At 57.1% G+C, this 27,221-nt stretch overlaps 2 protein-coding genes across 2 annotated transcripts; both read right to left on the reverse strand.

Annotated features, from left to right (window-relative positions):
- Positions 1 to 253: 253 nt before the first annotated feature.
- KMT2B (lysine methyltransferase 2B) lies at positions 254 to 20,025 on the reverse strand. Its single transcript, XM_045532300.1, has 37 exons — positions 19,647 to 20,025; positions 18,443 to 18,515; positions 16,159 to 18,197; positions 15,823 to 15,936; positions 15,566 to 15,716; positions 14,988 to 15,267; positions 14,756 to 14,811; positions 14,233 to 14,511; positions 13,831 to 13,925; positions 13,454 to 13,552; positions 13,215 to 13,328; positions 12,920 to 13,066; positions 12,721 to 12,816; positions 12,166 to 12,283; positions 11,531 to 11,644; positions 11,036 to 11,220; positions 10,871 to 10,960; positions 10,677 to 10,781; positions 10,474 to 10,547; positions 9,818 to 9,933; positions 9,630 to 9,721; positions 9,412 to 9,549; positions 8,528 to 8,686; positions 8,174 to 8,294; positions 8,019 to 8,097; positions 7,757 to 7,917; positions 6,405 to 6,632; positions 5,032 to 6,325; positions 4,854 to 4,943; positions 4,670 to 4,776; positions 2,221 to 2,358; positions 2,063 to 2,137; positions 1,784 to 1,961; positions 1,377 to 1,484; positions 1,173 to 1,256; positions 924 to 1,053; positions 254 to 837 (listed from the first exon to the last, which is right to left on the reverse strand). The coding sequence occupies exons 1-37, from the start codon at positions 20,007 to 20,009 to the stop codon at positions 562 to 564; spliced, it is 8,166 nt and encodes a 2,721-aa protein (XP_045388256.1). The 5' UTR covers positions 20,010 to 20,025; the 3' UTR covers positions 254 to 561.
- Positions 20,026 to 20,986: 961 nt separating this feature from the next.
- On the reverse strand, positions 20,987 to 24,719 carry ZBTB32 (zinc finger and BTB domain containing 32). The gene is made up of 6 exons (XM_045532310.1): positions 24,704 to 24,719; positions 22,652 to 23,640; positions 22,330 to 22,403; positions 22,016 to 22,084; positions 21,727 to 21,891; positions 20,987 to 21,562 (listed from the first exon to the last, which is right to left on the reverse strand). Exons 2-6 carry the CDS (start codon positions 23,539 to 23,541, stop codon positions 21,282 to 21,284), a joined length of 1,479 nt encoding a protein of 492 aa, XP_045388266.1. The 5' UTR covers positions 23,542 to 23,640; positions 24,704 to 24,719; the 3' UTR covers positions 20,987 to 21,281.
- Between the last annotated feature and the right edge of the window lie 2,502 nt (positions 24,720 to 27,221).

Below are 27,221 nucleotides of genomic sequence, written 5' to 3' on the forward strand. Positions count from 1 at the left end.
CTGCTCTGAGAAACAGCCCTGCTAACCCTGAGAGAGCACATTCACAGGCACTCAGCTGTGTTCTAAGTTGGAAAATGTATAACATTTATTGTTTTGAAGCCTTAACAGTCCCCACAATTTACTTATAATTCTGGATGGCCTCTCACCTACCTGCTGAGGCTAACAAACGTCCTTGGTTCAGGATGGGTGTGGAGTATGGAGAAGTGAGAGTTCCTACTTGCCCCCAGCACCCTACAAATGGGAAGACAACCTCTCCAAACATTGACAGACTTTATTGTGGGGGGTTCCCACCTGGGACCCCACCCTCTTAAATAAAAAAGTGCATAGAAAAGAAGGGATTTAGAAACCTTTGTACAATATCTACATCTGGGCCCCCAGGGCAGGAAGGGGGCGATTGCTGGGTGGGCTGGAGAGGGTGGAGGCAGGGCCCTTGCCACCTGCATGCCCACATTCACCCTGAACATGAGGATGGGAGTGAGATGCTTTGGGAAGGACTAGGGAATCCCCAGGCTGGGGCAAGATGGCAGCAGGTGTGAGGGGTCGTGGTGGGCGGCCACGGCCTCAGTTAAGGAATCGACGGCAGCGCTTGGCGCCACAGTTGCAGGGCAGCTTGTTGCTGGCATCCTCGATGGGGAACTTGTAGTCATAGGTGAGCTCCTCACCACGCAGGATGCGGCGTAGGGCAAAGATGACAATGTGTTTCTGGCCCTCCACATGGATGACACGAGAGAAGCAGTTGGGCTCACATGAGTGGTTGATGAAGCGGGCCGCATTGCCATGCATTGTGGCATCCACCACGTCAAAGTCATCCATGCGAAACATGTAGCACCCGATACCCTACAGGGGTAGGGTGGGAGGCATCAGGGGCTCTGTCCCCATAGGCTGGCCCCGCTTCACCCACCTCATTCCCATTGCGAGCCCACCTTCCCATCGTAGAACTTCTCCCGTTTGTCAGTCAGCACAGAGCGAATAACAATACCAGAGTATTCAATGACCATCTCGCCAGCATCGATGTTGCGCTTACAAAACAGGCCTCGCCCATGGATGGCTGATCTGCAGGGTAAGATGAACAAGGGGGAATCTCAGGGGGTAGGGGGGCAGAAACCAGGCAGCCCCCCACCAGTGTACTTATCCATCCACCCAAGGGGCATCCTCCCCCCAACCCCACTAACCTGTAGACACCCACAGCCTCTTTGGACGTCTTCTTGAGGTGACGAAAGCGCATGGCCATGGGCAGCTCCAGGCTGGTGGCACGTCTGGTGAGGAACAGGAGTGTCACACAGGCTAGTACCCCAAGAATGACCCTTCTCACCCCTGGTCACCCTCCTTAGGACCCTTCCAGACCACCCCCAGCACCCCAGCTTGCCTCACCATACCTGGTTGACCTGAGCTGCACCTCATCTTCTTCCTCATCACAGGTGGCCCCCTCAGGGAGCACCCGGTGCTGAGAGGCCAGGAAGTTGAACATGTCAAAGGTGCATTTCCTGCGGGCGGGGGGAAGAAGGGAGGGAGGTTCACTGCCATTCCTTCAAGGAGATGCTGCCTACCCATTCTTTGACCTGGGCCTGCTGCGGGAGGGTAGGAGGAATATGCTATTGAGGACACAGCAAAAGGGGAAATGGGTGGGGTTCATTCCTCTGATGTAAACTCTAGCAATAATTCTTGGAGTGGCCTAGTGTCTCCTTCCCAAGCCTCAGCTTCCAATCTGTACAGACCTAATTCCCATCCTTGAGACCTGCCATGGGGCTCTCCTGACCTAGGCATCACACCCCAGACCTCTCACCGGAGATAGACCTCGGCGCGGGCAGCCCCATGGGGATTCAGGGGTGGTTCCTCCTGGCCCTCTCCCTGCTGGTGGTAGCGGAACTTATAGTGCTGACAGCGCTGGGCCCCAGGTAGCTGCTCTGCCAGGAAGATGACCGCATCATGGTGGATGCCCAGGAGCCTTGCCCCACTCATTCCTGAGGAGAGAACACGAGGACACACAAGTCACGTGGAAGGCCCATCTTGCCCCTGGGGAGCCATCCCAGCCCCCCAGCATCCCTGTGGACCCGTCACTTACCACTGAAGGAGAGGTGTCTGAGCCGGGCATGCCCTCGGGCCTCCTGCACCTTCTCAATCAGCGTTCTCCACGCCCCTGGGAGAGGGCAGGGCCAGAGCACAGTCAGGATGTTGTTTTACGGACACTTTCTCTCCCTGCCTCCACTACTTCCAACTTACCTTCCAAGCTCTCTGCCTCCACGCTGAACCCATCCTCACTGCTGATCTCGAAGCGCAGATGTGGGCCAGCCCGTTTTGGGGCCTGGTTCTCTTTATCCTCCGGGGATGGAGGGTCTTCCTCAGAGCTTGAAGCCTCACCTGGTCCCCAAGGGCAGAGTAAGAGATCACCCTTCCTGGACTCAAAAGCCCCCTGTCCCCCACTGTCCTGCCAGCAGACACCACTCTCCCCGCAGGCACAGGCACTGGGATCTAATGGCCTCCTCCTGCACCAATTGCCCAGTGAGTCCGGCAGAATGGACATTATTTTTTCTAAGGGGCCTGCAGTTCCTTTTCTGCAGGACTTCTTGGCAGGAAGAGCACTCCACGGAGGCTTGGGGTGTTCTGGCTCTGCAGGACACACCTATGGCTCACTCAAACCCAGTCTACCATAAATGCCCATCTACCCATCATTATTCTGTTTCTCATCCAAAATTAAAAATACTTGAGAATTATATTTTATACATGTTTTTTGATATGTAGCAAATTTCTGTTAGGTATTACATATATATTTTACAGGCTCATATGCACAGAGCCAAGTACACTGTACCTTATGAGCTATTTAAGGGATTTCTCAGGGGTTAATAGATTTTAAAGACATAGCAGACAGGACTTGCTGATGTGTATGTAATAGATGCGAGAGAAAGGTGGGGGGTTGGTCAGGGACAACTCTGAGGTTTGGGCTCTGAACAACTGGAAGGATTATACTGCCACTGACTGAGATGGTGAGCGCAAGGGAAGAACGAGTTTGGAGTGAAGGCGAGGGCATGCTGACTTTGAGATGACTCTCAGAAAACCTCCCCCTGCAGCATGCTGGTAGAGAGGGTGAGCAGGCAGCAGGACGGGGAGGCTGGGAAGAGCACTGTGGAGACTACTGGAACACATATGGGATTTGGAGCCGCGAAGCTAGAAGAGAGCATCTGGAAGGGAGTGTAGATAGAGAAGTCAAGGCCAGGGCCCTGGGACACATCAAAATTGACAGGCTGGGACAATGAGGCACCATGACCAGAGAGGTGAGAGGAGAATGTGGAGTCCTGGAAGCCAGGGAAGAAAGTGCTTCGAGGGAGAGAGGGATCCGCTGTACCAAAGGCTGCTGCTGGCTCAGTAGGCTGAGGACCGCCATTGTATTTGGTGGGGGAGGGGCACAAAAGTCTGAGTGGAACATGCTTTAGGACAGACAGGACTCACATGGCCACACTTTCCCCACATCACTTCTCTGAGTCAACCTGTTCACACACCCTCCCCAGTGATCCTCGAAATTGGACTCTTGCTGTGCGACTCACATCATCTCCAGGCCTCAGGGCCCCAGAGTTCACCTCTATCAACTTCTTCCTCTTCTCTTACCCCTCTTCCCACCCTCACCTCCACTCTGAACACAGCAGGACTGACGACAGCCACCTTGCCCAGGCACTCTCACTGCTCTTTGCCTTCTCACAGAGCTCACCCTAATCTGCTGTGCACTTGCTAATGCACGTGTCTATTTCCCCTCCTAAAGTGTGGTATCGTCCCTCAGGGCAGCAACCTGTCTGCCACGGCCACTGCCACATCCATATGCCATCTCTGACCCCAAAAGCACCTCACTCCATTTCCACACTCAGCTGCTAAACTCTATGTAATAAGAAAATCCCAAACATCTGGACAGGATTGGGCCACAACAAATTCTGAGCCTCAGGCTGCTCGACTACTAACTTACCTGGCCGTAGCTCACTCGCTCTCCCACTGTCCTCAGTGACCAACAGAGAACTTCACTCCCAGCTTCGCTGAGTCCATCAGCCCAAACTACTCCGAGTGCCCTCACCCTGTGTATTAAGGTCTCCGCATATGCACCTAACTCAACTCTTTCCCTCTGTCTCAGGGTCACCTATTGAAAACCACCCACCACCATGTCTCCTCCTGCCTCCTTTGCCACCCACGACCACCCTTCCCCCTCATCTTTAGCTCTGCTGTCTCAGCCCTCACACCAAACATCTCTAACCTGCTGCCCCACCTCCTCCTGATCCTTAAGCTGAACTTTTTGGTGAGGTGCCTGGGGTTGTTTTGGCTTCCTTAACCACTGTCTTCAATTCTGGACTCTGACACAACATCCTCCCTACCCACTCTCTGTGGCAGCTGGGACTGCTGACTACTCCCTTCTCCTGGCCTCTGGGACACACTCTTCTGATCTTTCCACTGTTCCTGACCCTTATCGGGGTCCTAGGTGGGCTCCATCTTCTCTGAACCATCCCAGAACTTCATCTTTGGCTTTACCAGGTACATCTAGCCTTCTGACCCTGGCAGACACAGCATCCCTGTAACTCTACTGCCTGGTCTTGGGCATGCGGTATTTTCTGAAGTGGACCAATTCTACATCTGTCTGTCACCCAGCTGAGCCGAGCACAGGGAGAAGCAGTGAGAGGGAAAGGCGGGTCCCTACCTGAATAGTGATGCCACTGGGACTCAAGCAGGTCTGGGGGACCATCCGGGGCCCGAGGAGGACCACCTTCTGGCAGTGGCAGCAGAGGTGACCGTTCCTGGAGGGACCTGTGAGGAAAGACCTGTCAGGAGGGGGAAGGGACAGAGGTCCCAGAGCCTGCAGGGAAAGGGGCCCGGCCTCTCACCGAGGGCTCTCCTCTTCAGTGGGCTCCCCAGGGTGATCCAGGTCGAGAACTCCACGCACCGTGGGCGTTTTCATCCTCACTCGGCTAAACCTGGTGGCGAGGAACTGCAAGATTGAGCCGCTTTCTTCCACCCACCCACCTCCCTTGCCTGCTTCTCCAGCCTTTACACCATGCTTACCCGCTGCTACCGAGTCCTGGAACTTGTGGGGTATCTTCCAGGGACTCTCCATCTTCATCTAGCCGGGCGGTTTTGTTTGGGGGAGGTGCTGGTGGGGACCGGCCAGAGAAAGTGGACACCCTCTTGACGCGGATGGCCTGTCGGGGTGGGCTGGCAGGCCCACTGCTCAACACCAGTGTCAGTGGAGGGGGGGGTGGGGGTGGGGTGGGGCGGACTACCCCTACCACTGGCAACACACCAAGCAGGGGTCCTGGGGGCAGAGTCCAGGAGGTGGGGGGTGTGGGGGGAATGGTAGGGGGCAGAGGTGGTTGCTTTACTGGGGGTGGGACAGGTTCACCCTCCCCAGCCATCTTCACAAATACTTGCCCTAGCTTGTTGACAAGGATGATTTTGGATGTGGCAGGTTTGGGGGGCTCAGGGGCAGGGCCCAGGCTCAATACCCGGACCCCTGGGGCCCCAGGGAGCCAGGCAAATGTCCGAGTGGGGTCAGCTGGGCTAGGGGACAGGCCCTGGGTGGGCTGGCTGCCATTAGCCAGGGGAGGTGTTGGGGGGAGTGACTCCTCTCTGGGACCAGCACCTCCCTCCCCAGGGCCCCCTAGGTTCTTCAACACAAAATCTACAATTTCCGAAGGCAGGTCCTCAGGAGGTCGGGCCCTGTCCCCTGCAGCCCCAAGGACCCCAGCTCGGCCTGCTCCTGGCCCTGAAGGAGGAGTCCCCTGGCCCCGAGGCTGCTGGACTGCCTCAGCCTCACTGTCTGTGCCATCATCCACTCCGTCCAGCTGTTCGATACGGGGGGCTCCAGGGAGAGCGCCGGGGGACAGGGTAGGGCCAGACACCACAGTCACAGGGAAGTGGATGTAGCGGGTGGTGGGGCTGGCCTCCTCCTCTGAGCTGTCCCCTGGGCCCCCATGGCTGCTCCCCACTGCCCCAGCAGCCACAATCTCTTCCTGGAAGGGCTCAGTCCCCAGCAGGCTGGCTGCAAAGTCCAGGTCGGCAGCACTCAGTCCTGACACCACCTCCATGTCCTCAAAGTCTGGGCCCAGGTCTTCAGGGGGCGGTGGAGATGGGGCTGGGCCGGGGGGAGCCAGCTCCCCTGAGGTAGGTGTGAGGGCTGTAATGACTGAGGTAGGAGGGGGCACCCTGAGCTGAGGGGAAGTTCTGAGAGGAGGGGAGGCCCGCCGTGATGGTGGCAGCCTCGGGGCCAGGGGGCTGGGACGACGGGAGCGTCTTGGGGGAGCTGGGAAGTCCGGGTCTCCCACTGTAGGGATGTGGTGGGTCAGAGAAGATGGACTTCCTGTGGGGAGAGGGTCAGAGTCAGCCAGCAGCTCCGGCTTCCCTTGCCCCACCCTCCCCAGGCGCTCCCGGGTGCTCACCAGGGGAGGGCAGGGGGCCAAAGGAGACACCCCCCAAGGGCCTCCGGGATGGCGAGTAGTTGGGCACTTTGATTCGAGCCCCTGAGAAGGAGCGGGGGGCTGGAGGAGGGGCATTGCTTGAATCTGGCCGAAGTGGGGGGTCCAGGTTCTGAACGGGCGAATGGTGCTCAGGAGCTCCAGGGATAAGGGCATCTGAATCTGGTGGGGGGTCCTCATGATCTAGGGGCTCTGAAGAGGCAAGAAAGCAAGCTGCACCGGGGTGGCAGGGGCTCTTCAGCAGAGCATCTCATCACACGTTCTCCCTTGTTTTAAGCCAACTGTGCCTTCCTAGGCCCCAGATGCGGTCACAATATGCACTGGTTTCCAGTTACCAGGCCCCAAACCCCACCCATGGCACCTGCAACACCTCTACACACACCTGGGTGGGGATCCCTTCAGGAATTCTCCTTGTCTGTCCTTTGCTCTCTTCCCCCTTCCTGGGTGCCTACTGTCCTCTCTGTGCTCCAGGGCCCACACGCTGGGAGGGCAGTGCCCTCTCCCCAGCTCAGCCAGTCCTACTACTTTCCTACCTGCTCTGTGCATCCCTACCACATCAAACGCGGCCAACCTGTCCTGGCGCTCGGGGCTCTCCATTACCTGGCTCCACCCAATCTTTGCGAGCTGATCTCTGCCTCCTCCTCCCAACACTCCCTTGTTTCCAGCCAGGAGGGGTGCACCCTCCTCCCCTCTTCACTCCTTGTCATGCTCCAACCTGGAATAAATCCCTTATCCGCAACCATAATCCAAATCTCTTCCGCCTCATGTTCTGCCCACGATGACCTCTCCCTCTCTACTAATCTCCAAGCCCGTTCTTCCCTCTTTGCCATCCAGCTCTCAGCTACAGTCCTCACTGCCAGCGTGGCTACAAGGGTGCCAGCTTGAAAACTGAGCAGACCCAGGCTCAAATCCCAGTTCCACTACTAAATTACCATGGACAGCATCTGTCCCCCCTCGAGGTGCAGCACCAGGAGTTTGTACCTTCATCAGAGGGCTGGGGAGCATTACGTGAGCATGGAGCTCCAAGTTAGGGAGCCGTAAACACTCTGCTCCTGTCAGTTGTCCACAAGTCACTAACCCCCTCAAGCAGGTAGCAGTGCTCTCCCCTCCTCACTTCCTGTGAAATGCCGAGCACGGCCCCTGGCACGTAACGTACAGCCAAAAAGTTATCTGTTATTACCGGTACCATGAACCAAAGAACAGCAAGCATCCTGGAGTTTCTTGAGGGGAGAGGGAAACAGGCATTGGTGGGTAACCAAGGAGGTTCAGGGAGGGCAGCATGCAGGGAAGAAAACAAAGTAGCACCAAGGCCATACCTGAGGAAGGGGCAGGGCTGTGCACGATGGTCTGGTTCTCCTCTGCTGCCTCCAGGTGAACAGGCTCTTCCCGAGGCCCCCACGGTCGATACTCCAGAATTCGGCACCGATACCAGCAGCGCCTCCGAGCATCTACTGTGCTCCAGTACAGACGAGAGCACCTGGCAGGTGGACGTGTGGGACAAGAGGGTTAAGACAATTTGGGAAATGAGATCCAGCCCTGGAGTCCCCCAACCCTACTGATCACCCCTGGACTGCTCACTGGTAGCCAACGGGGAAGAGCCGTCCCTCGCAGTCCGAGAGATCAGACAGAGTGCCCAGGGAGTCAATTCGGATGGAGCCTGTGGCGAAAAGGTGAGGTCAGGAGGGGCAGGCTAGGAGAGGTCAGGGAGCCGAGGTAGAAAGCGAGTGGCTTACCGATGAGCACATTGATGGCATCGGGTTCAAGCCCCGTCAAGAACTTGCGCTTGAAGTTGATGCCCTCAAAGTCCACATAGACTCGGCGGAGAACATCAAAACCATCAGGGGTCACGATCTCCTGGGAGGTGGGTGACAAATGAGGGTTGCTGGATTGGCATGGTGGCAAGGGAGATGCCAGGGAAAGGCTCTGTAGGCAAGCTCTGAACAGTCAGGGGCTTGGCCTAAAGGACACTGGGAGAACAGAGGAGGAGACACTGAAAAGCAGGAGGGGCCAGGCCTCGGGGGCCATGGGGTCCCTGAGTGGAAGGGGAAGAGAGAACAATGGGGACCATCCCCCCAGTTCTGGCCCACCTTGCCATCAAGGAGGTCCGTGTGTTTCTGGCAAAAAACTTTCTTGTCATCCTGGAAGATGCAGTAGCTGGCCCGGGCACACATGAAGTGGAAGTTGCTGAGGCAAGAGGAGAGGCAGCAGCCCACCGTGGCTCCAGGCTTCAGGCAGAGCTCGCAGCGCTGTGGGGGGAGGGGCTGCTCAGGGGGGCTGCCAGCGACAGGACAGGGTGTGATACTGAGCACCACTGGCTCTGAGAGCCCGCGCAGATCCCTGTCTGGCCCAGAACCTCACACAGCAGAAGCACTCCCCAAACATAACCTCTTCCCCAACGGCATCCAGGGCCAGGGGCACACAAAAGCCTTTCAGATTCTTTGAAGCAGGGAGTAGGAAGAAAGACAGTAACAGCTAACGTTCACTGAACGCCACTCGCCATCTTTCTCACACAGTTCTAATGCAGAACCTGCATTACTGTATTCAATCCACACGACTGCCCCTGCAGTTCTCTCTGTCACCCCAATTCCCAACAGAGGGCCTGGGGCATTCTCCAGTGCCGGCGCAGGTCCCACACCGGTGAGCGCAGGAATTCTAACCCAGGCAGCACCTCCCTTCACAGAGACACAGTAAGAGCTAAAGGCCATGCTATATGGAAAGCCTCCAGCACAGGCTCAACTGAAAAGAGGACTTCTAACTTCCAGCCTCCCAGCTTTCAGGCCCGGATTATGGCCAGAGGGCACAAATGAGAAAAAAGCGGCTATGAGCACCAGAGTCCTGGGACAACTAAAAAAGGTGTCTAGGATCAGCAGTGAAAGGACATGCCCTGGTAGCGAACGTGAAGTAAGATTGTCTCCATGGGACAAGGGCCCTGCACGACCCGAGGCCGCCCGTGTCCAGACCACGCCCTCACCATCTGCCTCCCTCGCGCCACGGCAGCATGCACGTTCTTGAGGGAGCCGTCGTTTTCCTCAAACACCTCAGCTGACCAAATGGCACAATTGACATGTGTCCACTCATTCTGCCCGATGTACAGGAGCCGCCCTGCCTCCTGGGGGCAGAAGAGGAGTGGCGTGACGGGGGGCTCTAGGGACCAGGCCCCAACCGAGGGCTTCACACAGCAGCCCTCACCTTGGAGTCGGCATCCCCGTATTTGAGGCAGAGCGCACACTGACGGGGGTCCTCCAGGTGTGAGAAAGCAGCTGGATCCTTGCCTTGGAAAGCTGGGCAGGACGTGAGGAGGGAGATCCAAGAATCAGGCTCTGGAGCCTGGCGCACCCAAGTAGCGGCCCTGGCTTCCAGCCCCCACTTCCCAGTACCTGCTGAGGGATCCCCTGGAGGCTGCCCTGATTCTGGGGTCTCTGGTTCCTGCTGTCTCCACTGAGCATAGACATGGTCCAGGGATGGGGGCAACACCGCGTTGGGAAGGACTCCGCTGTGGACAGGCAGGTGAACATCTGACACATCTAACAAAGGTGGCTAGATACCCTTTGTCCTCTCTCCACATGGAAGTTCTCTCAGTCCCCCCAAAGCCAGGCCCTCTTGTGCCACCTTTGACATAAAAAATGCTGTTCCTCAGGCCTGGAATACTCTTCCTCCACATCTCAGCTCAGGTGTCACCTCTTCCAGGAAGCCTTCCCTGATACCTAGGCGCTACCAGATGCCTCCTTTGGGCTCCCACAGTCCCCCAGGATTCCCCATCACGGCCCTGACCATCTGGGACATCAAAGTTTGCCCAGCCCTTCTAATCTTACTTGCTCACTGCTCTGTCCCCAACATTGCCTTGAACAAGGCAGAAGCTTTGCTAGCCTAGAACCACTGGGAAATCTCCCACTGCTTCCACTACCTCCTCTCCAGCTCCAGACCCTAACTCTGCTCTCAGCTACTCTCAGCCCAGCTTGACCCCTGGATTCCCATGTGCCCTTGCCTTTGCGCTCACTCCCTGGCGCCCCTCCTGCTACCCAGCCTTGCTCACTTCGGCAGCCGGGTACTCCGTCGCCAGTACTTGGGGTCGTGGGCGTCGAACCAGCCGAACGCAGACTCTAGCAGCTGGGGAGTGGGTTAACAGGATGAGAAAAACTGGCTTCCCCAGGAGAGTCAGCAGGGATAGGGTCTGAAGAACCCACTCCCCCACTACTACCATTCAAACCACCGACAGGCAGCCCCGAGGGAACTCACCTTCAGTAGGAGCCCCTTCATCTGGCCTCCAGCCCGGCGCTCTGGGGTCTCTCCTTCTTCTGAGTGCCTCATTAGGATGCCAACCATGTCCTCCATGAAGCTGTGCTGTAAGGGGCTTTGTCAGGATCTGAGCCCCCTTCAACCCTAGGCCTCTCCTCCTGGTACCCACCTGTACCCCCTGGTGTCCCACTCACCACAGACTTGTAGTGGCCTTCCTCGAAGCGCTGGCTCACAGCTTGTAGACCACAGGGTCCTGGGTGCAGCTGCTTCCCATCCTGCCCACACTGCGAAGAGGGGAAGTCAGCAGGGCTAGTGCTGGGCCCGGCCCCACCCTATCCTGCCTCCCGGGCCGTCCAGACCTGGGTGCACAGCAGCAGTGGGCCTGCTGCCTTGGAGCTCAGCAGGCCCTGGAGCACCTGGCGCAAGCCCCCCTGGAGGGCCCCACTGAGGGCCTCACGCCAGCGGGGCTGTGTTGTCCCAGCACACGGTCCACAGGTGTACAGCACCGAATCCGGCAGTCCTGAAAGGATCTCATAGTCTTCATCTAGGAACAGCCAAGGCAGGAAAGGAGAAAACGGTTTGGGAGGATGTGGGGGCTCCCAGTAGCCCCTAGGCCACCAAGGACATTTAGGCCACCTGTCCTCCACAGCTGTGGTCCCCAACCCCTGGGACACGGCCTGTTAGGAAATAGGCTGCCCATGACTGCCTGAGCTCTGGATCACCCACCCCACATCCCAGTCCATGAAATTGGTCCCTGGTTCCAAAAAGGTTGGGGACTGCTGCTCTACTGGCCTGTGGTGGGGCTAGGATCCTCACAGGGCTAAGGCTGCAGCCCACATACACTGCCTGCTCACCTGAGAGCCCCTCGCACTTGGCGTGCACCCAGTGGTCACACTGTGCGCACTGCATCATCTTGCTTTCATAGTCGTTGTCTTCATAGCAGCGTGTACAGATTGGACAGTAGTTTCCTGGAGGAAAAAGGAAGAGGGAGAGTCAGAGGGGCTGGGGTTACTACCTACCCCTCAGCGTCCTTGTTCAGGGGCCAACCGTACCTTGACTACTCCATGGGCTGCCTCCATTATGCATCTTAGGTCCCTACCATTCCCAAAAAGCTGGTTGAGAAAGAAACCTCTTTTCTAACTCTGCAGCCCCAACACCTCACAAAACACGAGGCTTTACTAAATGGGCTGCCTGAATAAATGAGGAAAGCCCAGGTTTTCGAACTGCTCGGTGAAGACTTGAGGTTTCAGGAGGTTCCACAGGGACTAAGATGGTGGGGTCCCAGGCCCTCTATTCCCACTCCCCTCAGAGGGCCTCTGCGTCCCTCCATTTCACACATAGGACGGAGTCCTGTGAAACAGTACCCTGAAGAAAAAGTTCTGTGGCTAGAAAGTGGAGAGCCACAAGTATCCATTCTAACTGCCTGCCTAGGAGCCTGGCCCATTCCCCTCTGGCCCCCCAGGGCCCAGTTCCCCTGCCAGGTCCCCACCTTTCTCAAAGAGCTGGGTGCACCTGGGGCAGAGGCTGTAATCTCCAGACCACTCGACGTCCCAATTCTTGCCTGGAGTTGCCCCACAGCTCTTACAGCGCACGCAGGCTGAACAGATCTGGGGGAGCAGGGCCATGTTACAGGGAAGTCAGACACTGGGCTGGAGCAATATGAGGGGGCCGAAGGGCAAGGAGGAGGGGAAGGTATGCAGGACAGGTTAAGGAAGGACAGGTAAGAGGAGGAGAGACATGCTGGAGAGACAGGAGGAAGGAGGATGGAGGAGGGAGATGAGAAAAAGTGGGGCAGAGCGGATATCAGGCTGGAGCAGGAAACTCTGAGCCTGGGAATATAGAATCCATGAACTCCTGAAACCATTATGTACAGATCTGCATATAAAACGTCTATGTGAAGTTTTTGAAGAGGAATTGTTGTTTATCAGATTCCCAAAAGTATCCCCAACCCCCACTCCCCCCGAAAGCCTGGCCTAGAGCAAGTCTGGGGGTGATGGTGTTATTAATTAGAACACCAAAGCAAGGGGCATGGGCCTCATCTCACCCAGTGGCGCCGTTTGCGTGTGGCCCGGGTTGGGTAGCTAGGCCCTAGGCAGGCTGGGTGGTAAGCATGGCGGCAGCGCTCACACTCCAAGAGGTGCTGTTGGATGTGGGAGAAAGACAGAGATGGGAAAACCTACTGGCATAGGGATACCCGCTCCACCTTGCCTCCACCCACCCAAGGCTGGCCCCTGGTCCCAAACCTTAGATCCCCGGCCCTTCCGTCCACAGACATGGCAGAACTTGCAGCGACGGCAGCACCAGGTGTCATGATGCTGGGGCAGGGGCCGCTCTGCCTCCTCCAGGCAGAATGGGTGGAAAGGGTCGCAGCAGACTTGGCAGAACACCAGCTGAGGGTGGGTGTGGGGGAGAGTGAATGATGGGCACAGCGTGAGGCCAGAAGGCCAGGAGATGAGACCCAGCCGGGGGGGCCTAAGACAGCAGGTAGTAAGGGCCAACAAAGACTTGGGGGTCTGCGAAAAAAGGCAGAGATCCAACCTCATGCAGTCCTTTGCTGGCACACAGTAAGCACACCATCGGTGGCCCCCCTGGCACGGAAGTGAGCACGCTCAGGCCACCCATCAGCCACACGTTCTCCAGGTCACAATCCTCCTGGGAGAAGAGAGGACACAAGATTGAAGAGCAGCCAGGAACACAAGTCAGATCCATCCTTAAAGCCCTGGCTTCTCTGACATAATCAAAAAGTTTTTTCCAACCTGCCCCACTCAATGTCTTACCTTAAAATCCACACGGACTCGGTGCACACCATCAGGGGACTTCTGTTTTCCAGTCCAGCCATTGGGAAAAGAAGCAAAGGGGCCAGGGGCCAAAGCATCCTAGGGAGGGATGGTGCTGGTGGTCACAGGTTGCCAGCCCCACCCAGACTCCTCTCCTCACTGCCCTTCCCCTAGCCTAGCAGACCTTGCCTTTCACCCAGACCCCATTTTGTTCTCCAGACAGACAAGACCTGCCTCAGCCCTCAGGTGCTGTCCTCTGGTGCAGACACACCACTATACTCAGGTATGCCGGGCACTCTGACTTGCCAGGTAGCTCCTGGAAGCTAGGAACCATGCCTGCCACAGGGCTTGAGGTTCTCAAAGTGGGCTGTGCTAACCTTGTCCAGGCGCCTTCGGGCCTTGAGCTGCAATACAGGCTGCAGGGTGGGCTTGCGGGGCCGGCTCTGCTCCTCAAGTTCTGGCACTGGTAGCTCTAGGCAGGACACACGAGCAGTGAGGTCCCTCCCCTTCCATGTCCCACCGTCCCTGTGCTTCTACAATGCCAAAATGTTACTGGGGTTCCCAAGGCTTCTTTAACTAACCAAGACCCACTAGCATGGCTCTTCAGCCTTGCTCATTATGCTCACCCAGAACCTCATACCCCAGTGCTGCTTGTCCACCTAAACTGCCTCCTCCTCTCCCCTCAGCCACCTTCTCTATCAGACTGACAGAACCCTGGGTCTGGAAGCATTGTCCCTTCCACACAAAAGACACAGGGTAAAGCGTCAAATGGTTCGCACCATTTTCTCGGGGGGTCCGACGCCGGGGAGCAGGGGGACCCCCGGGCTCTGAGTCATCCGAGTCCTCGAAGATATCATAGGAGGGTCGCTGTTTGACGCAGCGCCGGGCTGACTTGCGCTGCAGTAGGAGGGAGTCCTGCTCCTCGGGCCCTGGGGCGGCCACCACCTCCTCCCGGGGCCCCCCAGCTCCCGCCCCCCGGCGTGGGCCTGGAGGACCAGGGGAGGCCTCAGGAGATTCATCGGAATCCCAGGGCAACAGCGTCTTCACTATCGTCCGGCCTGTGGGAACAGGGGACTTAATAGGATTTGAGCTCAGCCAGGCACATGGGGCATCAGGATGGAGAAAAGCCAAAAAGTGGGGCAAAAGAGGATGAATACAAGAGACACGAAAGCACATGATGGAAAAGAAAAAAAAAAGGTGGCAAACTGCAAAGACAAGGAAGGAGAGCAAAGAAACATGGTTTCCTCCACAGCAAAACTCTTAGTAAGGTTTGGTGAAAAAACACTCCTTAAACCCTGTTACCTTTTTTGGCCAGGCGTTCCATCTTCCGAGCCTCTATCTTGTCACACTTCCGGTATCTGGGGAGGGGAGCAGCACGTCACCAGGGTAGGGGACTGGTGGTCTAGGGGAAGAGAGGAAGCTCTCCACAAGGATGCCAATCCCACTGCTCTGGCTGGGCAGAAGAGGAGCTGGGCAGGAGGTCTGGGTGACTGGCAACCGTGAGGGGAATGGAGGCCACGCCCCTGCTACTCACACACAGCATTGCTTCTTGGTATTGGGGCCCCCAAACTTTGGCTTGTCCAGACAGTTGACACAGGACCCACAGTCCTGCACACGTAAGCAGCCCCGACATTGTCCACACCGAGCCATTCGCATCTTCTTGCCATGGTGGGAGGGCAGCGAGCGCCGAGGTGTATGGGCCAGGGTCCCTCCAGATCCTGCAGGCTCTGAGTCTCCCCCAGGCCCTGCTGACTCCACCTTTCCCCGCCGGGACCGTGAGGGGACACTCTCAGTCTCAGACGCTGATGATGTATCTATTGCAGCAGACACGAGGGGAGGAGATGGAGCCACAAAGCTGCCAAGCACTCTCCTTCATTTCCCAGTTCTCCCGCAGGTCTCACTCACTTGCCCTTTGGCTCCCTCTTTCTCAAAGGAATAGGTTTCAAGTGCCCCTAAATCAACCTGCTTTACCTCAGACTTAGTACTCCAACCACTTGCCACCTACCCCCGAGCACCTGACGTGGCCCCCTCTCTCCTTGCCTCTCGGTCCACTTGCTCATCCCCAAACCTGACACATCTGTCAAGTCTCCCCACAACACAGCACCCCCCTACCCTCTGTGGCGAGATCCTGCCGATCCCGGAGAGGGAGGGCACTGAGACGGGGGACATCTTCGGGCACCATGGCCCGGGCCTGACCCAGGGCCACAGCAGCATGACGGCAGACATGTTTGATGCGGGGGCCTTGCACAGGGGACTCAGGGCCCTGGGGAAGGAGACACCAGGAACACGTGTGGAGAGCTGCTCCTGTGCTCCCGCAGCCCTGCTCCTCCAACCCGCCTTCTTCACAGGGCCCTCCTGCCACTGCATACCGAGGGTCTCTCTCTCTTAGCTTCCATCGATTCATCTTCAGACCTCACAGAACTTCTGTCTGAGATCTGCTTGACAGTCCCCACGACCTCCTCTACTGGCCTCCCAGGGCTCGGCTGGTAGGGGAATAAACAAGGTCAGGGGCCGGAAAGCGAGGAAAGACAAGGACAGGGAAGGAGCCAGGGAAGGAACAGGAACCTGGGGGATAAGGGAAGGACTGGTTCTGAGGGCTCCCTGCAATGCTGTGAAGTGTCTGGGGAGACAGCATATAAAGGGGCTGCAGAGAACCGAGGCTGGATGGACTGGGTGCAGGGGCCTGGCCAAAGCACCATGCTCACCGGCATTGAAGATGCCACCTTCTGCTGCTGCTGCTGGTCGATCTTGAATAGCTGCACTTTGGCTCTCTTGAGGAGGCTGAACATTTTCTCCTCTACCCCAGACAGCGGTAAGGAACCCAGGCCTGCAATCCGAGCTTTTTCCAGTGGTGGTATCTGCTGTGGTGATGGTGGTGTCTGCAGCTGTAATTGTGGCTGTAGCTGTGGCTGCTGTGGTGGCAGTGCCTGGGGTGGCAGCTGGGTTTGCAAGGCTTGTAGGGGCTGCTGTAGCTGAGCCTGAGGCTGCTGCCCATTGCTCAGAGCTGGAGCCCCAGGAGGGGGCACCTCGGCCTTAACAGGAGTGGCGACCACAGGGGCAAACCGAGGCAGGCTGAGGTGGTTGGTGCGGCCCACTGCCCGAGGCTCAGGCTCAGCTGGAGAGTCATCAGCGGGAGGAGGCTCTGGCTCGGGGGCTTCAGGAGCCCCAAGAGGAGGAGTAGTAAGCACCGATTCGTAGATCTTCAGGTGGGCTTCGCTTGGGGTAAACTGAGGGGCCCGAAGGAGCAGGGGTCTCCGGGAGGCAGTGGCAGGGGCAGGGGGAGGGGATGGGACTGGTGGAGGGGCAGGGGGAGGAGGGGGCAGCTCCCGTGTCAGTGAGGTCCAACGAAATGTGGGTTCCCTTAAGATGGACCGTCTCTTCTCAGGGAGTGGGACTGGGGTAGAAGGGGGAGTTGGGGCACGTGGTGGAGAGGGAGCTGGTGCTGGTTCCTGGGGGACAAGTGGGGAGGTGGCGATAGGAGGTCGCAGAATAGGTGAGACCTCCACCTTTGGGGGCTTGGGGGGGTCTTCATCCATAAATCGCCGGGGTGTCTTGATGACACGGGAGGAGCGGGCACTCACCACAGGCATAATAAACTGCCGGATATTCTTCAGGAAGGTGGTGCTTTTGGGGGCCACGGTGGGACTGTCTTCTGGAGGGCCTCCTGTGGTGGTGCTGGGGGTTGGAGTGGGAGGAGAAGTGCCCTCTGGCCCTGCCCGAGCAGCTTCCCGCTCTGCCCGCTGGCTGGGAGTCAGGGGAGGTCGGCCTCTCTTCCTGGAGCACGTGGCTGGGATCACAGGAGGAGGGGATTCTTCCTGCTCCTCTGGGGCAGGAGGTGGTGGAGGAGATGGTAGGGGCGGGGGAGACACTGGGGGTGGAGGAGGGCAAAGTGGAGGTGGAGGAGATGTTGAGGGGGGTAGAAGGGGGGGAGGAGGTGACGGGGCGGGAGAAGTTAGAGGTGGTGACGGCAGCTTTGCCTCTTCCTTTTCCTTGGCTAGCATCATCTCCTCCCTGGCTACAGCTCTCTCTTCCTTTTCTTCTCCCTCCTCCTCGTCTTCTATTTCTTCTTCTTCTTCTTTCTTCTCCTCTCCCTCCTCCTCCAGCTTCTCCTCCTGCTTCTTCCAGCAGGGGCCCCCTCCCTGTCCAGATCCAACTCTTCTTTGGGGGGCATCCTGCCAACTTTCCCCGTGTTGACCTTGACCCTGACCTGATTCAAGTCCCAAGGACAATTGTTCCATCTTCACTTTTTTGGCCTTTAAAACAACTTTGTTCACAAGGGGAAGCCCGCCTCGGCCTCGGCCCCTGCCTCCACGACCTCCTCGGCCAGACTGTCCTCCACGTTTGGGGGTTCCAGGTCCTGGGCCAGGTCCCTCCTTGCACTTCCAGCTGCCAGTTCGGTGTTTCACTGGAACCACAGGAGGTGGGGGCTCAGGTTTGGGGATTGTCACAGCTGCTTCTGCCACCACTACTGCTTGTTGCTTCTTCCTGCAGGGGCCTGCTGGCCGTCCTGGGGGCCGTCCCCGAGACCGCCGGGGGGTAGAGGGCTCACATGCCCAGCTTCGGGGGGGTGGGGGTGCCTGGGCCCGCCGGAGAAGTTCAGTCAGTGCCTGCACCATTCGTTCTGTGCCCTCCTCACCCCGTTTCCGGGCAGGGGTCTTTGGGGGGGTAGGAGCCACATCTGCTAGGCGAGGAGGAGGAAGGGGGGTCGTCTTATGCTTGCGGCCCCGACCTCGGGGGGCTCGACCTAAAAGGAGAATAGGTGTGGGGAGATGGGTCAAGCTGGCTCTGCAGACTAAGGAACACACTCCAGGAGGGCAAGGACTAAGTCTTACTTGTCTGTTTCCCCCACTGCCCAGCCTAGCTTGGACTCTAAACACAGAACACACTCGGTAACTGATGGAGACTAGTTGGATGGGGAAGAGCTGACACAAAGGGTAAGAATAATGTTCCCCTGTGAAGCTATAGAGGCAGAGTTCCCCCAACACTCACCTCGCTGGGATCGGAGCGCAGAGCGCAGGGAACTGGGGGCCACATCTTCATCTGAATGAAAACCCTGAAACTCCTAATTTAGGGGACCGGGGTGGAGGGGAGAAACAGCAGTCAGTGCCAAAACCCTTGTTTCACCTGTGACTCAGATATCGAGGAATATCCCCAGTTTTCCCCTTAATGTACCCCTACCCATTCAAAGAACTAAAAAGATTCAAAAGCCAAAGAGGGGTACAAAACAGGGTCTCTCCCTAGGGATGGAGGCACAAAGCATTTTGAACCCCAAACCCAGTGCCAGACCACACCAGCACAGCCATCAGTGGTTCGTTGGCCCAGAAGAGAACATAACAGGATCTCTTCAGTGAAGGCAGTAGGCCCTACATTTAGATTCCTTCATAGTCCAACTCAGAAAAAAGTGGGACCTCCATTTACACCATTTTGGCACAGTTTCTTCCTGAATGAAGATGGGAATAGGGACACCCAAGTGGGGTGTGTGTGTTTGGGGGGGTGGTGGTGGGGAATCAAATGGCCTATCATATCAGGATTCACTCTGAGCTCTCAGGTGGTTACTAACTGTCCTAAGTAATACAACCCACACCTTTCTGCCTTTTTTCTGAAAGGCTGGGGGATAAATCCTGGTCTGAGCTGAACTCAGACCTGCCAGAGCGCCTAGTCTCAGCTTTCATTCCATTCCTCTTCAGCCAGTGTCCAAAGAGGAAGCCCTCCACCATTCTACCTTAGATCAGAAGAGGAATTGGAGCACTGGTGAAACCAGGGAGGTTTCAGGCCCAGGAGAGCAACCTACAGGTAAGAGCCTAGACAGCTCTAATCTTGGTCCACTAAAACCACACTGCTGCTGTCAACCACCACTGGTCGGGCATGCAGTCCACATTGCCTCCTCACCCAAACCTCTCCTGCTCTAGCTTTGCCAACGACAGAAAAAGATCAGCCCAGGACACTTCAGGAGGACCTGCCTCGGGCCCAAGTGCCTAGCTGCAGCCGGGACTTCTCTATCCGCTCTCCGAGGCCCTTTCCACTGCAAGCTCCATGCAACCTACCTCCTTCCTTGCCTATTTCTAGGGTCCCTTCTCACCGCACGAGCTCTGAGGACCCTACTTACCCACGCCACCCCTCGGGGTAACCCAGACCCCTGGAAGCCCCTGGCCTCCGCCCCGCCTGGCGTTGGGGACGCCTCCGACCGCCTCACCTCATCGTCGGATTCAGCGTCACTGCTCTCCTCCTCCGGCACACAGCCCCGGCTGGGGCCCCAGCCCCGGCCCCGGCCCCTGCCCCGGCCCCGCTGGACGCGCGGGCCGGCCCACAGGCGGCGGAGCCGGCGCAGGCCCCGGCGGAGCCCCAGCAAACGGAGCAGGGCCGTGTCCTCCCCGGGCTCGGCTCCGCCCGGCCCCGCCGCGCCGCTCCCGCGCCGCAGAGCTACCCGCACTCTTTCGGCCCCGCTGCCCCGTCCGCCGCGGCCCCCGCCCCCGCCGGAGCCCCGCGGCCGGCCCGGGAAGCGGCCCCGCGCGGAGCCAGGCCCGGGGCAACTGCCGCCGCCCGCCGCCGCCGCCATCTTGGCACCGTGAGAGGGGCCGGGGAGGCGGGGGGAGGGGCGGCCCGTGCGCAGGGCCGGGGGGAGGGGAGGGAGAGGCGGGGCGGGGAGAGGCGGGGCGGCGCTCGACAACAAGCAGCGCCGCCGCGGGGCTGGCGGAGCCGGGGACTGGCCCGGCCGCGCGCGGGGCACCACGGGAGCCGGAGTCCGCAGCCGGTCGGCCGTCACCCTTAGACCGCTCCTGAAGAGCACAGACCCCCGCGTCGCGGCCAGAGAGGGGCGACGCGCAGGGGCCCCCGGGAAATGTAGTCCAGACGCCTTGCTCCTTCCGCCGGGCGCAGGGCGCGAGCCCTGGGTCCCTAACCAGGACCGGGAAAGCCAATTCTCAGGGCCTCCGGGACGTGTGGTCCTCGTCCCAGACTCCTGCTATTGTTTCTGTCGGAGCCAGTGGCCCACATCGACTACCACTCCCAGGCTGCAGCGGGCTGCGGACCTGGGAACGCCGGAGACACTGGGAAGTGCAGTTCGCGACTGCGGGAGGCGTGGGCTGGGAGGGGGCGGCGGCGAAGGGGTAGTCTCAGTTCCAAGCGCGACCCGGCCGCTGTTCTGCTCGGCTTGAAGGGAAGATGCTGGAGAGGCCGCGATCTCGGGGCCCTTGTGCTCAAGGAGGGGAGGCGGGTGACCGAAAACAGGGCGGAAGCATGCTTTCCCTCCAGCCACTGGTGGGACCCGCCCAGCTCAGACTTCGCGCGCCGCGGATTGCTGTGGAAGGGGCGAGTGACTCGGAGCCTCAGAGCCCCCACCATCCCGGGGCCTGCTGCGAAGTTTGAACACCGAGCCCTTGCGGCAGGCTGTCCCGGGGAGAGTATGGGGCGCCCAGGGGAACAGAGGAAGTGTCCACCCCGCTGGACGGCGGACGCATAGCCACAAGGGGCCGCTACAGGACAAGGGGCAAGGCTGGGGGACCCCCGCGCACAGACTAAACTCGGCTTTCTAGTCCTGGAAGGAGAGCACAGGAAACTCTTTATTATGGTGATGAAATCGACGGTCCCCGTACAGTTAACCTTCACTCATGTAAACTTCAGTGCCCTCACTCTAAAGGGGCTCGCTGGCCCAGGCGTCTGCGACCCGCGGTCGTCCGGGAGAGAGCCCTCAGCCGCCTTCCTGAAGCGCTTCTGGGGCCGAGTTTGCTAAGCTGCCGCAGCAGCAGTGCCGGGTCAGAAGCCAAGCCGGCCCCATTCTTATTCTTTACTCGGAATCTTGGCTGAGCCCAAAGAAGCTACCGACACCTCGTCAGGTGGTGGAGGAGGAGGGACAACAGGGAGAGGTTGAGGCCCGGGATGGCTTTGAGGAGGAGGAGGAGTAGAGGAAGGTGGAGCGAATGGTCCATCCGGGCGGGAGCTGGCTGGGCGAGTGGCCTCGCATGTGGGCCTGCATGGAGGCCAGGCTGGGGCAGCCGGCCCTGCACAGAGGGCAGCGATATGGAGCGGCCCCATGCGTCCGCAGGTGCTTGCTCATGGCAGAGAAGTCCCGGGAGCGCTGAGGACAAAGGCTACAGGAGAAGGGCTTCTCTCCTAGGGAGGGCAGAGGGGAAGGTCGGTGAAGGAAGGAAGAAGGGAGCAAAGGCTGCCCAAGCTAGGGGTAGACTGGGCAACCAGGTGAGGGAATTGGCGACGGAGTTGGGCAGACTGGAGTCGAGAAGGAAGCAGGCAGTTCACACCAGGCACGGCGCCCATACCTGTGTGGACTCGGTAGTGCGTCTCCATCTGATGCTTGAGTGAAAACCTCTTCCCACAGACAGAGCACGCATAGGGCCGAGACCGAGCAGAAGGGGCTGGGGGAGGGTGCTGGTGAGATGGGAGGCCTGCTGTGCCCTCATGACCCACACAGGTTGCAAGTGCTCCTGTGGGACAGAGAAGTTAAAGGAGGGCAAGGCCAGGAATCCCAGAGGTGAATCATTGTAACACCCAGACAAGAAATCAGGGGCTACAGTGAGGCTGAGGCAAAAGTGCCCCCACCTTGCTCACCTGTGTGCCCCTGATCAGACTCTTCCATCTCCCCAGGGCTGAGCTGTGTGGGGCCTTGGGAGAGGGAACCTGGAGGAAGCAGAATGAGGCAAGGGCCCTGCTCAGGCTGGACTCCTGGAACCCCAGCCCCAGAGGACAGACCATGTTACAGGGTGTGTGCAGGACAGTGAGGGGCTTACCTGGGGTGGGGCTGGAGGAGGCCAGCTGGTTCTGGCTCCAGAGCCCTTTGGGGAGGTTCAGGCTGGACTCCTGGAACCCCAGCCCCAGAGGACAGGCCATGTTACAGGGTGTGTGCAGGACAGTGAGGGGCTTACCTGGGGTGGGGCTGGAGGAGGCCAGCTGGTTCTGGCTCCAGAGCCCTTTGGGGAGGTTCAGAGCCAGTGGGATCCTGGAGGTGGGGTGGGAAAGAGTTATAGCCTTGGCAAAACCTGGGAGCCTGGCCCTTTCCTGAAGAGGGGGTGTCCTGAGTCCTCAAGGGCTAGGCTTTGGCTTCCTGTGGCAGGAGATTCTTGCCCCATCCCCAGCTCAGGAATGTACAGTAGAGAGAGAGATGTGGTGCCTTTCCACCTATCACAGTTGCCTCTCCTGAGCCACTCCCTCCCGGCCTGGAGGCCTTTTCCTAGGCCCTTCACTCACCTCTGGTCCTGAGGCCAGACCTCCTGCCAGGCTCCAGTGGTGGGGGTGCTATGGGAGAAGGGAGTGCCATATCTGGGCGGCAACAGCAGGATGCTCCATAGGGCAGGCTGGCTCTCCCCCAACCAAGGGGCCTCAGCCCACCAGGGCCTGGGGATGATGCTGGTTTGGAAGGAACTTGGTAGGGGAAGGGGGCCAGGGAACTCCCGCAGACTTTCCTCAGAGCCCCCTGGACTCTCCCTCACCCACATGACCACTCCTTGCTTCCCGTCTGCTGCCCTGTGGCAAACAGGGGATTGGCTGAGTTTCTCCTCCTTTAATTTCATCTGCTCCCCCTGATCCTCCCTCATTGCCCCTGCCATCTCAGGACTCTCTCTCGGTGGCTTGTGCTTGTGCAACATCTCCTGTTCTCTCTCACCAGTTCTAAAAAACTTCTCTGGTTCCTGCTTCTGTCCAAGCCTCCCCAGTCCTCTCTCAGAATCCCTTGTGGGTTTCTCTGGATCCTCCTGATGTTTCTTCAGCCCTGGATCCAGCTCTTCTTCAGCCCTGTCCCTTCGAGCCCTTCTGCATGCCTCTTCCAGGGACTGCACTCCCAAGGCCCTGGCGGCAGCCTCAAGGGTCCCCAGCTCCCCAGGCTGCAGCTCTACGCTCTCTCCATAAACAAAATGTAGAAGCTGGGCAAAGGTGGAAGGGCTGATGCCTTCTACCAGAGCCCACTGGCCCCTGTGGCCCAGCTGCTGGCTTACACCTGCTAGCACCAGGCTGTGGACTGGGAACTCCTGGCTCCCCACGGTGATCAGGGTATCACATAGTGCGGGCCGGAGCCTGGCTGCTAGCTGTACCAGCCGATCAGAGCCATAGGGGCTGGGCAGTCTTATGGGAGGCAGGGGCATTATGCCTAGCCTGGGTACCAATCTCAGAGGCTCTAAGAGAAAGGCAACAATGTGGGGTCCATGAAGTAAAGGTGAGGGAGGAACAGCATATTCTCAAACCTGTGGAGGTGAGGGGAGAAACAGTGAGTTGCTGGTTCTAGATCAGAGACCTCTGTCCTGAGTGAGCAAATAAACTAACCCAACAGAGGACTTGAGCTTATCCAGAATCGTAACAGCAGCTAGGGGTGGGGATGGTGGTAGGAGAATGGAAATTAGACCAAATTCAGGACTTAAAGAGCAAGGGCCGGGCAGTTAACAAAAATATCAAGTAATACATTTAAGACAAGTATAGACAGGGCCTGCCCACTGGCAGTCTCTGATTTAAAGGATGGCAGACACTGATACTTCTGCTTCTCCAAGCCCGTCTGCAGGGAAAGACCTCTGAGCAGGCCAGGCTGAGCATTCCAGACAAAGGGATCACCATGAAACCCAGTTAACCCTAGCATTTAGGGATGGAGCAAGACCCAGCTCCATGGGAGAGCTTCAAAGCTAGTGGGTCCTCCCCCCACAAGCCCATCATGCCCGAAAGGCAGGAAGACAGCAAGACAGGGGTCATGGCTGCAGGATGGCAGGCTCTAAGATATCGATCAATCATTGCTCTGAAACTGAAGCTTCTAGAACACATCTTCAGAGAAAAGACAAAGATTCCCCTCCAGTGAATTCAGAAGGCAGGTGCAGAAACCACAGGAGAGAGGCTAATGACCCAGTGACAGAGAGAGCTTTTGCAGAATTGACCCCAAGGAAGCAGGAGAAAGGGAAATGCGACTGTAGCGAGGGAGGCTATTTCCTCTCAAGATTAGGATAAGGAGATGGTTCAATTTTGTTTTTCGTAAGACAAAATGTGAAGCATAGGAAGACAGAACCCAACATGGCAGGAGTTTATCACACATGAAAAACCACCACATTGGCTTTGAGGAAGAGAACTGGGAACCCAGATACAGAACCTAAGTGTTTTAGCCCTCAGCAGGCGAGTTCCTAGGTGCAGGCTCGCTGTGAGCAAGGACCTTGTGAGAGGGAGGGGTACTATTGGGACACCTAAGGAGAGGGCTACAGGTTGGCAGGGAGGGGACAGAGAGAGCTGTGGTGGGAAGAAAGCTTCAGCTGGGAAGAAGCAACCACTCACCCGTTGTAGCTTCCTCCTGGACACCGCATGTTCTGAACTGCTGTTGGGGCTCTAGGCCCCCCCTCACCCCAGAGCTAGCCCCGCCCATGACCTCACAGTCCTCCATTGGATGTCCCAAGTATCAGTCTGGCCCAGTCCCCCAAAGGGGTGTGGTTTTATAACCCTGGCTCTGCTTTATGCCTGCAGGAGAGACCACCCCCTCTACTTCCAAAACCCAGGCATTCTGCCTCCTGACCTCCTGTCTCTTACTTCGTTTGTGAACTCCTAGAGTCAAAGAACTGTATCTGTCGAAACAAGGACTTTGGAATAATCAGACCTGCATTTGAGCTTCATCTCTGCCATTTACTAGTTGAGTGACCTTGGGCAAGTCACCTCTCTGAGCCTCAGTTACCTCTTTCATGAAATAGGAATAATCTCTCATTTGGAGGAGATGAAATGACAAGATGAATGTGAAAGTGGTTTGTAAGTACCTAGCACCAATCAAATGGTATTAGTTTTGTTTCCTAGAGGTGACAGTAGAGCACTAGTAGCTGGAAGCTGTTTCTACTATCTCAGCAGTACAAAGGACTGAAACATCTGGATTCCAAAGACAGGGTAAGAGAGGACCAAAAGCATGCCTCCTCCCTCTCCCTCACTTGGTACTAGGAAGCCTCATTTACTTTGTGGTAATGACCCCTGTCATCTGGGCCACCATTGGGGACAGGGTGTGTGAATGACTCAGATCCTCCCATCAAGCTCTGAAGGGGGCAACCCCAGGAACAGCCTGCGGTGGTCTTCGAAGAGAAAACCTCTTTTTCTTGAGCCGATGACAAATGACATTTCTCTGAAATCAGGACTCAGGGGTTTCTTTCATTTCCTGCCCTAGGAGTCAAGGTCCCCGGAGGTTTCCCCTCTTTTCACACTTTAGTACTCTTTGATCTGAGGAAGGGATGAAAGACTCAAGTTTCTTTTTCTGTTTCTTGCTATTATCCCTGATCCTGTAGTGGATTTTTCATTCATTCAACAAATGTTGATAAAGTACTTATGATAGACGCCTGGAATATCATATAGGCACAACAAATAATTGGAAGATAAACAAATCAGGTACTGGTAGGCTGCTTTGGTGACAAGGGATAGTCTTTTCCCCTGGTCTTCACCTCCTAAGACCCAAATATTGTGTCTTTAAGCTGCCATTTCTCCCTTTGGCTCCAAAATGTTCAGACCAGCTTCTTATTCTCTCCCTCTAGACCTAACCTATCTTCCTTCTCATTCTAGCTTGGCTGCAGGCAGGTGTTAACCCTTCCTAGATCAGACAGGGTGTGTTAATGGGTGAGGCTGGCGGAGGGGCAATTGGGTAAGGAGAGGGGAAGATGAGTCAGAGTGAAAGGGAAAATGCAAATGTGCAAGCTGTATTCATCTGCTACTCTGAGCGTTAAATATTTTCCATTTCTGGGCTTTCTAATTCCTCACACTACCACACCCAGGGACACATTAGATACCCATATAAAAGACACAAAGCAGCAATCCCTCTGATATATATGTTCACAGAGGGAAACATCCTTCCTCCAACAGAGAAATACACAGTCTCTAAAGATAAGGAATAACTGGGGAAAACCATGAGGGAGAAGCCCTAGGTATAGAGGGAAAGGTACAGGGGTCTGGAAGATTACATCATCGCCCAGTGGAGTGTGATCCCCTCACCTCCCAGCCCTACATCATGTGTCTGTGACTCAGCCCCCCCACTGGTGTGGTTTGCAAATTGATGATCAAGAGAATTGGAGACTGCTCAACAGGCAGCATTCTCTGTCAGCCAAATGTAGTTGACAGAGAGCATCAGTGGGCTTTCAGGGAACCTAAAAGGGAGGACAAGGGTCAAGGGGACTCCCCATTGAACAAAAGCCCCCAAGAATGGGAAACCCCATCTTGCCTCCCACTTGGTGTCTACCCCACCTAAGGGTATCCCTCATGCTGGCGACACTCTAGGCACTTGTCTAGCCTCTCCCTACATTTTTGACTGTACAACCCAAGCCATCCTGCACTTAGTGTAGCACAAGTGGAAGCAAACAGCACCTGGACTTGGAAGGGTAGGGACACTGCTTATTGTTGCTGTTCTTGAAAGGCCTCCCATCCTTAGTCTCAAAACCTTGCCCACCTTCCACTTCCCAAGGAATCATCCATGGCTGTCCCTCTGGGGAAGATCTAGGAAACCACAGATTACGAGAACTCAAGCCTACATCCTGGCAGAGGGTAGAGTGGGTAGGAGAGATTAGGTAGAACATAATTGGAAGAGGAGTATGTGGGAAAAGGAGGTATGATTTCTGCCTCTCAACCCTTTCTAATACTCCTATTACTGAATAAAGTTTGAAATCTGATATTTTTTATTCTGACTGATAGGCTTGACTAAGGAGACACTAAGGGGAAAATGTGTGAGGGGCTCAGTGCACACCTTGACTGCAAAATCAGAGCTTTCCAGAAATGCTTGTATACAAGGTCCTTCAGGCACAATCCAGCTTGATGTAACAATGTCAACACAGCAATA

The sequence above is a fragment of the Lemur catta genome, chromosome 19 (assembly GCF_020740605.2).
Source record: "Lemur catta isolate mLemCat1 chromosome 19, mLemCat1.pri, whole genome shotgun sequence".
NCBI lineage: Eukaryota > Metazoa > Chordata > Mammalia > Primates > Lemuridae > Lemur > Lemur catta.